At 41.1% G+C, this 15,381-nt stretch overlaps 1 protein-coding gene across 1 annotated transcript; it reads right to left on the bottom strand.

The window, feature by feature from the left end:
* Positions 1 to 986: 986 nt before the first annotated feature.
* On the bottom strand, positions 987 to 9,238 carry LOC128143594 (tubulin alpha-3 chain-like). The gene is made up of 3 exons (XM_052790955.1): positions 8,624 to 9,238; positions 1,087 to 1,128; positions 987 to 995 (listed from the first exon to the last, which is right to left on the bottom strand). Exons 1-3 carry the CDS (start codon positions 9,236 to 9,238, stop codon positions 987 to 989), a joined length of 666 nt encoding a protein of 221 aa, XP_052646915.1.
* Between the last annotated feature and the right edge of the window lie 6,143 nt (positions 9,239 to 15,381).

Genomic DNA, 15,381 nt, shown 5'->3' with positions numbered 1-15,381 from the left:
AAGGATTTTTGGGCAAAGTAAGAAAGCAAATCTTAAGCAAGACATCACTATTCAGAAAAGTTACTTATCTAAAAGTAATAGATTAAAAGCATTTCCGTTTTTAAGATTCATATTCCTTGCAGAGCGCCTCGCCATTTGTATGCACAATTTTGCACCTGTAGTCACCTATGTTTGTGCATAACTGAAACTTAGGTCAAATTTACTGCCAGCATAAGTGGATGCAAGCCATTAAAGTAACTGGAAACGTGCTTACTCGTAGTGACTGATTTCATTCAGTGAGATACTAATGTCTGCCTTCTACACTCAAGGAAAAAAATGCACACTACAAACATAACTTGAACTACTTACCCACTTTGTTTACTTATATATTAACCATAACTGCTAAAGAAAAAGATCATCAGTAACAATCGTTTGATAAACCTATAAATCTGGGCAGGTATCATACAGTGACTCAAAGGAGGTTGGTTATACGACTCCTTTGCAGCCCACTGACCCTTAGGTCATTGCAGTATTTGTGCAGCATAGCAGAGCCTCAGTGTAAGGCAAGCTGCACTTCCAGAGTTCAAGAACCTGATACACAGGTATTCTGAGCCTACAGTTCTCTCAGTAGTTAATCTTTGTCCTGGCTAATCTTGAACTCTCTAAAATCAGCTATGAAATTACTATGGACTTGATTCAGATTTTTGCCCACTGTGTATGAAGATAATAAGACTAAGTCTGAGTAAATTTTCCTTTCTTAGAAAATAAAATAATAGCAGAACTAGACAAAATCCCCAGAAATCCTCTCAGTTCTTTAGAAGATTTTATATGGTAGATGACAATTCAAACCAGACCTATTCTGGTGTGTTACTAGGATATAGACACTGGAGACTTGCTCTGGGAAGACAAAAGAGCCATGTAACCTTGCACTTCTAGAATCATCTGCTTGCAAACGACACTATATTTGATTAATTCCATGAGATTTCATAAGGAATTTAAAGCTTCTATCAGATTATCTAGAAGAAAAAATGAAACAATCACAAAAAAGTTATACCTGAGTATTTTTTTATTTCTCTAAACCAAAAATTTGCGTGGTACTAGGCTTACCTGTTTATTAATAATGGCCTTGAGACACTGATTTGAATTCTGCTTCAGAAGAAAAACAGTATAAGGTTTCAAAATCACAAGACAGCCATTTTAGGGACATATCTTGGATAGAAGGATATATGAGTAACAAAATAATTAAATATAAATTTAATCTATGTTGGTTTATGTTCATGACACAACAGATGAGGCAGTATGAAACTATATTGGTGGGGTAGAAATCTCATTTAAATATATTTGAATAACTTATTTCCTGAACTCTGGATAAAGATAGGACAGCGTGTGTGGGGGCTGTATTAGTGAGATACGTTCCCATTCAAAACAGACATATTTCATCAGTTTTTCCTTTCAATAATCCAATTGTCAGTTTTATAGCCCATAAAAAAATGTGCAGAAGTGATAGGAAATGACTTTCATACATATCCTGGCTGCTGAGTTGCTCTGTTTCATTACATTGCCCTGCAGATGACTGACAGCTCTGTAATCAAATTCAGGCTGGATTTAGTGGTTTCACGTCCTTTTCTCTCATTAATTATTGAAGACATTTTTCTCTGCTGAGAACGGCTGCTGCGCGCCAGGTTGCTGTATTCACTGCGCTTATATTTGCGTTTCTTGAGCAGCAGCGGAGTTGTATGTTGAACTGGGAGTCAGTCAGCACATTGCACACGCACAGGAGAAGATGAAGAGGAAGAAAAGTAACATAAAAGAACTGTAGATCTGTTTGCAAGAGGCCTAGAGCAGCTCCGCTGTTACCTGTGAGGTCTCAGCACACTGTGTTCAGAAGCCAACCAATCTTTTACAAGAGAGGTTCTTGTTTTGCAAATGCTTTTGGTTTTATTCTAAAAAGAGAATAGGGTTTTTTTACTGTTAATGGTGCTATTTGCCCTTTTGTTGCTGTCTGCTTAATTTGAGAGTGCAGAAGGAATGGAAATATTCCTAAAAGAATCCTGCATGTACAAATAGTGTAGCATTAAAATGAATGCCCTCTAAATGCCATATATACTTAAGATTATATTTTTTCTGAAATATCCAGTGAATGTTAAAGAATGCCATGGTCAGAGTTCTTTCTTGGAACACCTGGGGACTGATCAATAAATATGCCTATAGAAATAGGTCATCTCTTCCACCCCTTCTCTGAGGCAGCTCTGGGTTGGTGTTACCGAAACATGATGCTTAGCAAATATACAGCTTTTGCTAGGCTATAGGTGCCTAGCTAATATATAAGCTAATATATAGCCTTCTTTGTCTTAGTTCACATTATTATAGCATTACACTTGTACAGCTATTTGGATTGGATTATATGTGTCCAGGAGAGCTGGAACATAAAATAAGAATCTTACATCTACCTACATTATTTTTGTAAATGTAGGCTAGATGACCTACTCACCGAGTTCTCAATTCCTACTCCAAAGAACTCCAGCTGTGTCCCTCATAAGTGTTCACCTGCCTGTGTTGACACATTGATAATTTCTCTGTGCACCAATATCCTGCCTATGAAATGGGAAAAATACCAAATCCTGACCTCATGAACATCTTGCATGAGCAACCGTCCATGCTTGGCATAGAACAGAAATTTCATCTTAAAGAGAATTCTGAGGTTTCAAAATCATTATCCTTCTAAAGGGAATAAAGGTTAAAAAATGCTGATGAAACAAAAGTCCAGGGAAAATGTCTGTTTGAAGGATTTGAATTTGATAAACATTGAAAAGTTTCTTTTTTTTTCCCCCCAAATAAAACAATTGCTTTAGAAAATGAAATGGAAGAAAAAAATCAAATATGTGCATTTCATGTTGAAAAATTGACACTGCCAGACTCTCCAATTTTTATTGTAAAACAAAAAGGGGAACAATATCAACATAACCCCCTAAAGCATAGTATTTTGATAAATCTTTTTTTTTCTAATGGATTTTTTTCCAACCAACTTTAATAAATGAATAGGGACATAGTCCAAAATTTATCAGGCTTTGATTCCACCTTTTGCATATTGTTCTCTTCCCTATTGTCATGGGAACATAAGTGTGGGAGGAACCTCTGATGTTACCAAATCCAGTTCCTTCACATCTTAGCCACAACAAAGTATAACTCAATAATGGGTAAATTAAATTACCAACCTGGAAATTTCTCAGCTATTAAGAGAGGGAGAAAGGCATCTGAAAACTTAAGATTGTTAATGCACATCTTCAGGGGCAGGAGTGATGTCTAAACAAATTCAGAGCTGAACACACTGCAATGAATAATATTTGGAAAGATAAATTATCCATCTCTAGAAGATTTATAAAAAGAACATTTAAAAAAAAAAGGAATTTTTTTTTCATGATGTGTGTGAGTGGCTGAATTTGTGTATAAGCAAATACTGAAGTATTTTGAAGATACTGCAGAATTTGGTCTATGACTAATAATTTGAATCAGATGAAAAAAACTTTCAGCAGCTTCTGGTACTTGGACATAATAAAATAATGTTATTAGAAAGGTACTATGTTAGTGGGACTAAACTTGTTAACCTAAAAGTCGTTCATGAGTCTAGTCGAAGTAAGAAAGAAATACATTTTCACTAGCACTGGAAAGAAGAACAGGCTTTCTTGAAGTATACAAACTGTGGAAAACCAGTTATTATATGTGAAATCATTTCAATGTATCTTGCTGCACAGTGTCAATACTGTTGCTAAAAGAAGGGATTGTTTTACACGTAAATAGGTTTTTTACCTTAAGCACTTCAAGTAGCAGACTGGCAAACACAGGTCTATATAATTCTTATTCAAGGTGATGTCTTTAGCCATTTATTGTGGTTTAACCCCAGCCAGCAACTAAGCACCACAGAGCTGCTCACTCACTTCCCCCCCCCCCCCAGTGGGATGGGGGAGAAAATCGGGAAGAGAAGTAAAATTCGTGGGTTGAGATAAGAACGGTTTAATAGAACAGAAAAGAAGAAACTAATAATGGCAATGATAACAATAATAAAATGACAACAGTAATAATGAAAGGATTGGAATGTACAAATGATGCGCAGTGCAATTGCTCACCACCCGCCAATCGACACCCAGTTAGTTCCCGAGCGGTGATCCCCCCACCCCCACTCTCCCCAGTTTAAATACTGGGCATGACGTCACATGGTATGGAATACCCCGTTGGCCACTTTGGGTCAGCTGCCCTGGCTGTGTCCCCTCCCAACTTCTTGTGCCCCTCCAGCCTTCTTGCTGGCTGGGCATCAGAAACTGAAAAATCCTTGACTTTAGACTAAACATTACTTAGCAACAACTGAACACATCAGTGTGTTATCAACACTCTTCTCACACCAAACTCAAAAACATAGCACTGTACCAGCTACTAGGAAGACAATTAACTCTATCCCAGCTAAAACCAGGACATCATTAAATTGTTTCTCTTGGAATATATATATGCAATATTTTCTCATCCTAGAAGCACAAACATTGAAGGTAATATCAAGAACAACATTTTTCAGTTTCTTCGTATTCAGTAAGATGTCAGTAGTTGTTCAAAAATGAGGTTAAGAGGGAATAAAATATCCATTTTCTTTCCCTCTCAAAAAGAAACATTCTTACTAGAATGAAATGCTAGTGCTTCCATGTTGAGTTTCTTCATCACCTGACTTATAATTAACTTAAAGATTATCTCAGATATAATTACCTGATAGCAGAGAATGAACATAATAAATAAGAAAGCTTTGCTAATCTTACTTTGTCTTCCTGCTACTCCAATGTTCACTTTAAAAAAGAAAAACCACCTAAAAAGTTCTCAGTTACATTTGTTTGACCTTAAGCTAATCAGCACATGGGATATCTTCATGCCAAAATCATATTCCCTTCTTGAAAATCTTTACTAATTACTTTCTTAACGGATTTCATACACATAAAAAAAAAATAGCCTGTGGACAAAGGAAGCGGGATTCTAACTGAACAGCTCCATGAAGGGAGTCATGAGGATACAGTTGATGTTTGGAGATATGGTTGTAAGATTTGTATTTTAAAAAAAGAGGAAACAAAAAGACGGTGCTTCGTTTTGGAACAATGTCTAGTTGTCCTGGTTTCAGCTGGGATAGAGTTAACTGTCTTCCTAGTAGCTGGTACAGTGCTATGTTTTGAGTTCAGAGCGAAGAATGTTGATAACACTGATGTTTTCAGTTGTTGCTCAGTAGTGTTTAGACTAATGTCAAGGATTTTTCAGCTTCTCATGCCCAGCCAGTGAGAAAGCTGGAGGGGCACAAGAAGTTGGCACAGGACACAGCCAGGGCACCTGACCCAAACTGGCCAACGGTGTATTCCATACCATGTGACGTCCCATCCAGTACAGAAACGGGGAAGTGGGGGGGCAGGGATTCGCCGCTCGGGGGACTGGCTGGGTGTCGGTCGGCGGGTGGTGAGCAATTGCACTGCGTATCATTTGTACGTTCCAATCCTTTCATTATTGCTGTTGTCATTTTATTAGTGTTATCATTATCATTATTAGTTTCTTCTTTTCTGTTCTATTAAACCGTTCTTATCTCAACCCACGGGTTTTGCTTCTTCTCCCGATTTTCTCCCCCATCCCACTGGGTGGGGGGGAGTGAGTGAGCGGCTGCGTGGTGTTTAGTTGCTGGCTGGGGTTAAACCACGACACTAGTAGAAGCCATTATTTTGTGTCAATTCTCTGGTCACTAATAGAAAGTCAGAAATTTTCACTAAAGATTTCTGCGACAGCATGGGGAATCTGGAGATGCTCTCTGGCATTGCCTGTACTAACTTTCCTCCAATACGAAAAACTCCTTCAACATGAGAAAAAAAAAATATTATCATCATATCCACTTTACTCGCATCACTGACAAACCATAATCTTCCCCATCTTAAAGCTAGTGACTCTGCCAGTCCTTTGTACTAATATTGAGAAACTCATCAAAAATAGTTATAATATTTCTTCTAATTTCCTGTTTAAATATAATTAAGGTAAGATTATACATAATCACTGCTGTGCTAAAATAATATTTTTAGTTAAAATGATCCTTTTTTTTCCCCAGAATTGTGCACTACATTCTCATTGAATGCTCTCTAGGAAGGCTGGAATTATCTCGTCTGAGATGTCTCAGGATCACATATGTCATATTTAAGGATGCACCACACTGGTGGCCTGTAGTCAGCCTGTTTCCAGCTGATACACTGATTACTTTCACCCTCACTGTTATTTCCAGCTTATAAACACAAAGTTGAAATCAGCTTTTTGTGTAAGCCTAAATATGTAACCTTGCATTTTGCTTTGTTACAGCTCATCCCATTCCCACTGTTCAGCTTTCAATGTCATTGCATTCTCCTTGTATGATATCCTAACAGCTGACTGGTGCCAAGAGTGAATATCAAAATGTCACTAATAATGTTGCTATAAAGATTATTTTTTTATGGACAAGTGTTGCAAATCCCATAATCAAACCTTAAGGACTGATTTTCACCTTCTTGACTAGGCAGAGTAGTAGAGGGTCTATGAGCAGGAGCTTCACACAATTCATGCCAGAAAGGCAGAATTCAGACCTCTTTTTCTCTTTGAGATGGTAAGTTTATGGAGACCAGACTGAACTTGCAAGAATGCTGTTCTCCACACAGATTTCCAAAATACAGTTATGTATGAAGCATACATTCACAGACTCTTGTCCTATTCTTTCTGGTAAGCTCACAATAGCCTGCATATACATATTTCAGGATGCCAGAGATTTTGATATGTGGCTCCATCTCTCATTTCTGTGCTTCTAAATATAAACCAGAGAAACTTGTAAGTGGTTGAAGGTCATAAAATATTTTTGGACCGGACATAAATGCTCGTTTTGTCTCTCTTATTCTAATCCAAACCTCTTTTCCATAAAGCTGGTACTCCTACAGTTACAGTTACAGAGAGATGGAGAACCATCATCCCTTTTCCAAGCAATGTTTATGAGTAGACGTTAATTCCTGCATACTGACATAGGTAGAAGCACTGGACTCAATAATCTACTTTTCTACCTTCATGTACGGAGCATTTAAGAAAATTGCCTATAAAAAGAAGTTGCCAATCTGTTTCATCAGCTGTCAATGGCAATATTTAAGGTTTAGTCTAACTTAAGCTCTGAATCTTCTTCAGGTAATATTAAGAAAGCACGAAAGAAAAGCAACTTTGTCTTCATGTAACAAGATACAGTTGAATAATCTGATTCTCCAGGTGAATAGGATATGAGACTGGGAATATATCAACAACAGTACTTAGAAACTGGCACCTATTTATTTAAGGCAATTGTCTAATTATAAGGATGAACTGTGGACAGGAGATCAGAAATGGCAATAAAACAGTCACTGTCTGGAAACTGAAATGTGTACAAGAAAATTGTACAGATGAAACAACATGTGAAAGAGAACAAGTCTGCATGTGTATTGGGACTGGTCGAGATGGAGTTAATTCTCCCCAGAGCAGACCTCGTAGTGCTGTGCTCTGCATTGGTAGCTAGAAAGGTGTTGATAACACACCAGTGTTTTGGCTACTGCTGAGCAGTGCTGGCACAGCATCAAGGCTGTCTCTCCAACATTTTTGCCCCCCTCACCAGCAGGCTGCGGCTGGGCAAGATCTTGGGAGGGGACATAGCCAGGACAGCTGACTCAAACTGACCAAACAGATATTCCATGCCATATGATGTCAGTTCAGCTATAAAAGCTAAGTACAGGGAGATGGAAGGGGGGCATTTTCGTCTTCTGGAGCAACCACTAGGCGTACTGCAGCCCTGCTTCCCAGGAAGTGGCTAGACATCGCCTGCTCATGAGAAGTAGAGAATAACATCATTTGTTTTCCTTTGCTTTCGTGCGCGACCTTTGCTTTCACTTTATTAAACTGTCCTTATCTTGACCCACGAGCCTTTTGTTATGTCTTCTCTCCCCTGTCCAGCTGAGGAGGGGGAGTGATAGAGCAGCTTTGGGGGCACCTCGCGTCCAGCTAGGTTCAACCTACCACAGTCTTTTTTGGTGCCCAACGTGGGGCTCGACAATGGCAGTTTTGCATTAAGCGTGCTATAGCTAGTTAGTAAGTGGCAAGCTCCTGTGCAGGTCATGGAGTTTGTAGGCTGTTTGCTTATTTCTATTTTGCTGAGCTTGGTAACATGGTAATACAAATAATACCTCTGTGCTTTGCCCTGGCACTGATGGCTTTGCTGTGCTGTGGGAGCTATCTTGTGGAGGAGATGAGGGAATACATCTCCCTCTCCCTACCTGGCATTGATGTGAATAGTTTTATTATGCAGGCTCCTGAGGTCCTTGTTCACCCTTATGTGAGCTGTTCAATGCTTATAATTAATACTGGTGGTATATTTGGGGTATTGTGGAATCTGGTCTTGTCCTGGTACAAGAGAAAACAAGTTTTGTGTGAGACAATACTGAAATGTGCCCTCAAGCAACCGGTTCCTGGGTGGCAGGGTGTATGGGAGGATTTGGGCAGATTCCTAGGACGGTTATCACCTCCCATAACCTGGGACTTTACACCCGAACAGGCAAGCAACCCTGGCAAGCTGACACGCCACCTGATAGAGGGGTGCCTTGCCTACCCCAATGAAAACCAACAACTTCCCTTCATCCTCCGTGCCCTCCCCCACGTACCAGTGCACGAAGGCTCGCTTGGCATACATCAGGTCAACCTTGTGGTCCAGGTGGGCCCATGCCTCCGCAATGGCTGTGGTGTTGCTCAGCATGCAGAAGGCCTGCTGAACCTTGGCCAGGTCTTCCCCAGGCACCACCGTGGGAGGCTGGTAGTTGATACCCACCTTGAAGCCTGTGGGGCACCAGTCCACAAACTGGATCGACCGGCGTGTTTTAATGGCTGCAATGGCCGCATTCGCATCCTTGGGCACCACATCACCCCGGTACAGCAGGCAGCATGCCATGTCCTTGCCACGGCGCAGGTCACATTTCACCATCTGGTTGGAGAACTCAGAGCAAGCATTCGTGATCTCTGGCACTAACAGCTGCTCGTGGTAAGCTTTCTCTGCCGAGATGATGGGTGCATAGGTGGTGAGTGGGAAGTGTATCCGTGGGTAGGGCACCAAGTTGATCTGAAACTCAGCCAGGTCAACATTCAGAGCACCATCAAATCTCAAGGAGGCAGTGATGGAGGAAACTATCATCTGCCCCAGGGGCAGAAGCACAGCCCTCCCATTTGTCATGGACTAATCCAAACTGCACTGAACAGGGCAATGCCCCTGAACATTTGCAATACATAGATGACATCATCGTGTGGGGCAACAAGGCAGAAGAAGTGTTTGAGAAGGGAAAAAGAGTAATTCAGATTCTTCTGAAAGCTGGCTTCACCGTAAAGAAAAGCAAGGTCAAGGCACCCGCACAGGAGATTGAGTTCTTGGGAATAAAATGGCAGGATGGACGCCATCACGTGCCTATGGATGCGGTTAACAAGATAGCAACTATGTCTCCACCAGCTAACAAGAAAGAAACACAAGCTTTCCTAGGCCTTGTGGGGTTCTGGAGAACACATATTCCAGGTTATAGTCAGCTTGTGAGCCCTCTCTATTGAGAAACCTGAAAAAAGAAGTATTTTGAATGGGGCCCTGAACAACAACAAGCGTTTGAGCATATCAGACAGGGGCAGGACCAGATGTACAAGATGTACTCTACACTGCAGCTGGGGAGCATGGTCTCAACTGGAGCCTCTGGCAGAAAACACCAGGAGAAACCTGAGGTCGACCATTAGGGTTTTGGAGCTGGGGGTACCGAGGATCAGAAGCCCACTACACCCCGACTGAAAAAGAGATACTAGCAGCATATGAGGGGGTTCGAGCCTCTTCAGAAGTTGTTGATACAGAAGCATATCTCCTTTTGGCACCACAATTGCCCATGCTACACTGGATATTCAAAGGAAACATCCCCTCTACACATCATGCAACCAGCGCTACATGGAGTAAGTGGATAGCATTGATCACACAATGAGCTCGACTGGGGAAATCCAACCGCCCAGGAATTCTGGAAGAGATCATGGACTGGCCAGAAGGCAGAGATTTTGGAGCATTGCCTGAGGAGGTGGTTCATGCCCAAGAGGCACCACCATATAATGAGTTATCAGAAGATGAAAGGCGTTATGCTTTGTTTACTGATGGACCCTGTCGTGTGGTAGGGAACCATCAGAAGTGGAAAGCTGCTGTGTGGAGTCCCACATGACAAGTCATTAAGGCCACTGAAGGAGAAGGTGAGTCAAGTGAGTTTGCAGAAGTGAAAGCCATCCAACTAGCCCCAGAGATTGCTGAATGAGAAAAGTGGCCAGTACTCTATCTCTATACTGACTCCTGGATGGTGGCTAATGCCCTATGGGGGTGGCTACAGCAGTGGAAGACAACCAATTGGCAACACAGGGGTAAAACCACCTGGGCAGCTGCATTGTGGCAGGACATTGCTGCCCAGGTAGAACACATAGCTCTAAAGGTACGTCATGTAGATGCTCACATGCCCAAAAGCCATGCCACTGAAGGACATCGAAATTATGAACAGGTAGACAAGGCTGCCAAAATAGAAGTAGCTCAGGTGGACCTGGACTGGGAGCATAAGGGTGAGCTATTTGTAGCTTGATGGGCCCACGAAACATCAGGACATCTAGGGAGAGATGCAACATATAGATGGGCTTGTGATCTAGGGGTGGACGTGACCATGGAGGCCATCACACAGGTCACTCATGAATGTGAAACATGTGCTGCAATCAAGCGAGCCACCAGAGTAAAGTCTCCCTGGAACAGAGGGCAGTGGCTGGGTTTTCGATATGGCGAGGCCTGGCAAATTGACTACTCGGACCACTGCCACGAACACGCCAAGGCAAGCGCTACATACTCACAATGGTGGAAGCAACTACTGGTTGGCTAGAAACATATTCTGTAAACCATGCCACTGCCTGAAACACCATCTTAGGCCTTGAAAGGCAAATTTTAGGGCGACATGGTACCCCAGAAAGAATTGAATCAGACAATGGGACTTATTTCTGAAATAACCTCATAAGCTCCCTGGCAAAGAAACAGCAGTGAGTGGATGTACGACATCCTCTATCACCCGCAAGCATCTGGAAAAATTGAGAGATATAATGGACTGTTAAAGACTATGTTGAGAGCGCTGGGCAATGGGGCATGGAAGCATTGGGAAACAATTTTAGCAGAAGCCACTTGGCTAGTGAACACCAGAGGATCTGCTAGTCGTCCTGGTCCTGCCCAAACAAAACCCCTACATACTGTGGGAGGAGATAAGGTCCCCGTAGTGCACATGGGAAAGTGGCTGCAGAAGGCTGTGTGGATTTCTCCTCCCATAGGAAAAGGCAAACCCATTCGCGGGGTTGTCTTCGCTCAAGGACCTGGGTGTACTTGATGGGTAATGCGGAAGGATGGGGAGACCCAGTGTGTACCTCAAGAACATTTAACCTTGGGGGAAAAATAATCTGTGATGTGAGTTGTATGTTGTAGGAAGTAATGTAGCAGGAATGACCTGAACTGCAGAAGTGTGAACTTCACAAGGAACCAGACAAGTGCAATCGTGACCCAAACCAAGCCGGTGTTGGTACCCAACAATCAACCATACCGCTTCTCCTGTCCTGACCACTCATCTTGACAGGTGGGCCCAAGTCATAGCCTGTGTGTGAACATCTGGAGGAGTGGAAGAAGCCCATGGAATATCTATCTGTTAAAGGACAGAGGATAGTAGTTAATAAGAATGTATAAATCTATATGTTAGGTATAAAAGTGGTTTAAGTATGTAGTTTCAGCTGAAAGTGTTGGAAAGGAGATATTTCAGTAATAAGAATTAAATACAATGAAGTGGTTAGAAGATATATGTGTATTAAATTATGTGGGACGTGAGCATGACGCAAATGGTATGGAATAAGGGGTGGAGATTGTATTGGGTCTGGCTGAGATGGAGTTAATTCTCCCCAGAGCAGACCTCGTAGTGCTGTGCTCTGCATTGGTAGCTAGAAAGGTGTTGATAACACACCAGTGTTTTGGCTACTGCTGAGCAGTGCTGGCACATCGTCAAGGCTGTCTCTCCAACATTTTCGCCCCCCTCACCAGCAGGCTGCGGCTGGGCAAGATCTTGGGAGGGGACATAGCCAGGACAGCTGACCTAAACTAACCAAACAGATATTCCATGCCATATGATGTCAGTTCAGCTATAAAAGCTAAGTACAGGGAGATGGAAGGGGGGCATTTTCGTCTTCTGGAGCAACCACTAGGCGTACTGCAGCCCTGCTTCCCAGGAAGTGGCCAGACATTGCCTGCTCATGAGAAGTAGAGAATAACATCATTTGTTTTCCTTTGCTTTCACATGTTACCTTTGCTTTCACTTTATTAAACTGTCCTTATCTTGACCCACGAGCCTTTTGTTATGTTTTCTCTCCCCTGTCCAGCTGAGGAGGGGGAGTGATAAAGCGGCTTTGTGGGGCACCTGATGTCCAGCCAGGGTCAACCCAGTGCAGCATGACAGGCACAGATATAATTTCATCTGCCTGTGCAGTCAGCAGCCTTTTCTTAATCTCCTAGTGTGCAGAGCAATTCTTATCAGAAAACATCAAACTTTTTCCTAAATAATAATCAGTTAAGCTACTTGACACAGCTGGGAAGTAAGTGGTATTATTGTTACTTTCTGTATATGGCAACTAAGTTAGAGAGACCTGTAATAGATGGGAGTGTCCTGGTTTCAGCTGGGATAGAGTTAATTGTCTTCCTAGTAGCTGGTACAGTGCTATGTTTTTGAGTTCGGTATGAGAAGAATGTTGATAACACTGATGTTTTCAGTTGTTGCTAAGTAGTGTTTAGACTAAAGTCAAGGATTTTTCAGTTTCTGATGCCCAGCCAGCAAGAAGGCTGGAGGGGCACAAGAAGTTGGGAGGGGACACAGCCAGGGCAGCTGACCCAAAGTGGCCAACGGGGTATTCCATACTATGTGACACCACATCTAGTATTTAAACTGGGGAGAGTGGGGGTGGGGGGATCACCGCTCGGGGACTAAGTGGGCGTCGGTCAGTAGGTGGTGAGCAATTGCATTGTGCATCATTTGTATATTCCAATCCTTTTATAATTACTATTGTCATTTTATTATTACTATTGTAATTTTATTATTGTTATCATTATCATTATTAGTTTCTTCTTTTCTGTTATATTAAACCGTTCTTATCTCAACCCACGAGTTTTACTTCTTTTCTCAGTTTTCTTCCGCATCCCAACTGGGTGGGGGGGGAGTGAGTGAACGGCTGCGTGGTGCTTAGTTGCTGGCTGGGATTAAACCTTGACAGAAAGTAATGCACTCATTAAACTATGGTCCATTCTTTGGGTCACCTTTTCTCATATTGAAGGCTAAAAATGAAGGATGGAGGGTTTTCCCATTAGGAATAAATCTGAAATAGTGACAAATCAATGATGAAAGTCTGTTCCATGGTCAGCTCTTCTGTTGGATTCTGAAGGAGGACGGTAGGTGAGATGGTGGGTACCAATTTGAAGTGGTAAGTAGAATTAAGCTAATTGTCTAGACTTTTTCTTACCACCGCTGGAGGAAACAAGACATTTGAAGAACACAGTTAATCTCATCCTAAAGCAGGTTTCTAAATTGATCAGATGAATCACGCATTATTTTGCATATTTCCTTTTATGGACTACAAAAGGTAGCCAGGGTGATAAACTCAGATATAAACATCGAAGTTGCTGCAAGCTAAAATTAGTGAGCTGAAACACACCCATGAAGACTAACCTACTCTCAAAGTCCTAGAAATGCCCTATTTAAAACAAAACCAAAATCAAATCAATGTTTATTTCTACTCTGAATTTATTGTTATGGTATAAAACAAAGATACCCATATCCTTTCAATATCTTTGAAGCATTTAAAAAATACATACTGTGAGTATAATTTAATACACTCACCATCAGTGGACTAGTGAGTTCAAATTTCTTTTTCAGGTTTCAACAGTTTTCTCACCTTTACCACCCCTACGACATTTCTGTTTATTTTAAAATACCATTGCTTCTATCTTCAAATATCAAAAAACCATGGCAACATAAATCTTGACAGGATCTCAAGAGAACATATCTTAATCTGTCCCCTAGAGATGAGACAAGATGGGTATATCTTAACCATTTCTGTCAGTTGCTTTTCTGAAAACATTTTCTTAAAAATTTCCAGTGGGGTGGATTTTACAGCTTCCTTGGATAACCTGTTCCAGTGCTTTACTCCCTTGTAATCTGAATGTGTTTCTTAATACGTTTTTGCAAATTAAACTAATTTCTTTTTCCCTTATCCCCTGTGGATGTAGAAAGCAATTAATCATCACCTTTTTTATAACACCATTTTACACATGGAAGATAACCATCCTGTCTCAGTCTCTGTCTTCCCTCCTGTAGACAAAAGGAATCCAATTTTTTCAATCTTTCCCTGTAAATCATGTCTTATAAACTTTTTTCCTCTTATTGTTTCTCCTTCAAACTTTTGGGGCTATGTATATCTTGCACTATAGTGCTTAAAATTATACATAGCTCACTGGAATGGTGGTAGGTGAACTTTAATCATTATTTCCATATCTTACCTCTCACATGGTCTTAATGAATCAGAATGAGATTCACCAGTTTTGAATTATCATCTCTCTGTTGACTTTCATTCTTCTCAGAATGTACTATCATTCCCAGGTCTCTCTTGGCACATTGCTGCCTTGTGAACTATTCCTCATTTTGTAGTTACACATGTGATTTCTTCTTCTGGGGTGCAGTGCTTTTTACTTCTCATTATTGAATTTCATCTTGTTGGATTTCATCTTATTTCCCCAGTTTCTCAAGATCATTTTGAATTTTAATGCTGCCTTGTATGTTTCTCGTGACCTCCCTCCTGGCCCTGCTTGAATCCATCAGTGCTTCACAGATTAGAAAAGAAACTGATAATATTACTGAGCTAATCAGTGTGTGAATGGAAAGTTTAAAGCAATGGCAGAGTGAAAAACATTGCTAAAATTAGTTGGGAATAAAAACATTGTGGGTAGTTGTCAACTAGGAGATCAACTTCTTCAGTTGTGTTCTGTCTCAAAATATGCAGTATCTATTTAAGAAAATGATGATGTTGCAAACAAAGCATAATTTTAAACAGTCTTTACTTTCTTAATCTTAAGGTGCTGAGAACCTGTGTCAGCCTTCTACTATTTTAGCAGGGTAACGGTTACATTTGAGAAATTAATAACATTGGTGATAATCACATAGACAATATACCTATGTCTGTAGCTCATCAAAGAATTAGAGAAGATCTACACAAGACACCTGTTGTGTTGTATCAAGGATTATGCACAGACTG

This window comes from Harpia harpyja, chromosome 6 (assembly GCF_026419915.1).
Source record: "Harpia harpyja isolate bHarHar1 chromosome 6, bHarHar1 primary haplotype, whole genome shotgun sequence".
Taxonomy (NCBI): Eukaryota; Metazoa; Chordata; class Aves; order Accipitriformes; family Accipitridae; genus Harpia; species Harpia harpyja.
This window is presented reverse-complemented; position numbering and strand designations above follow the sequence as displayed.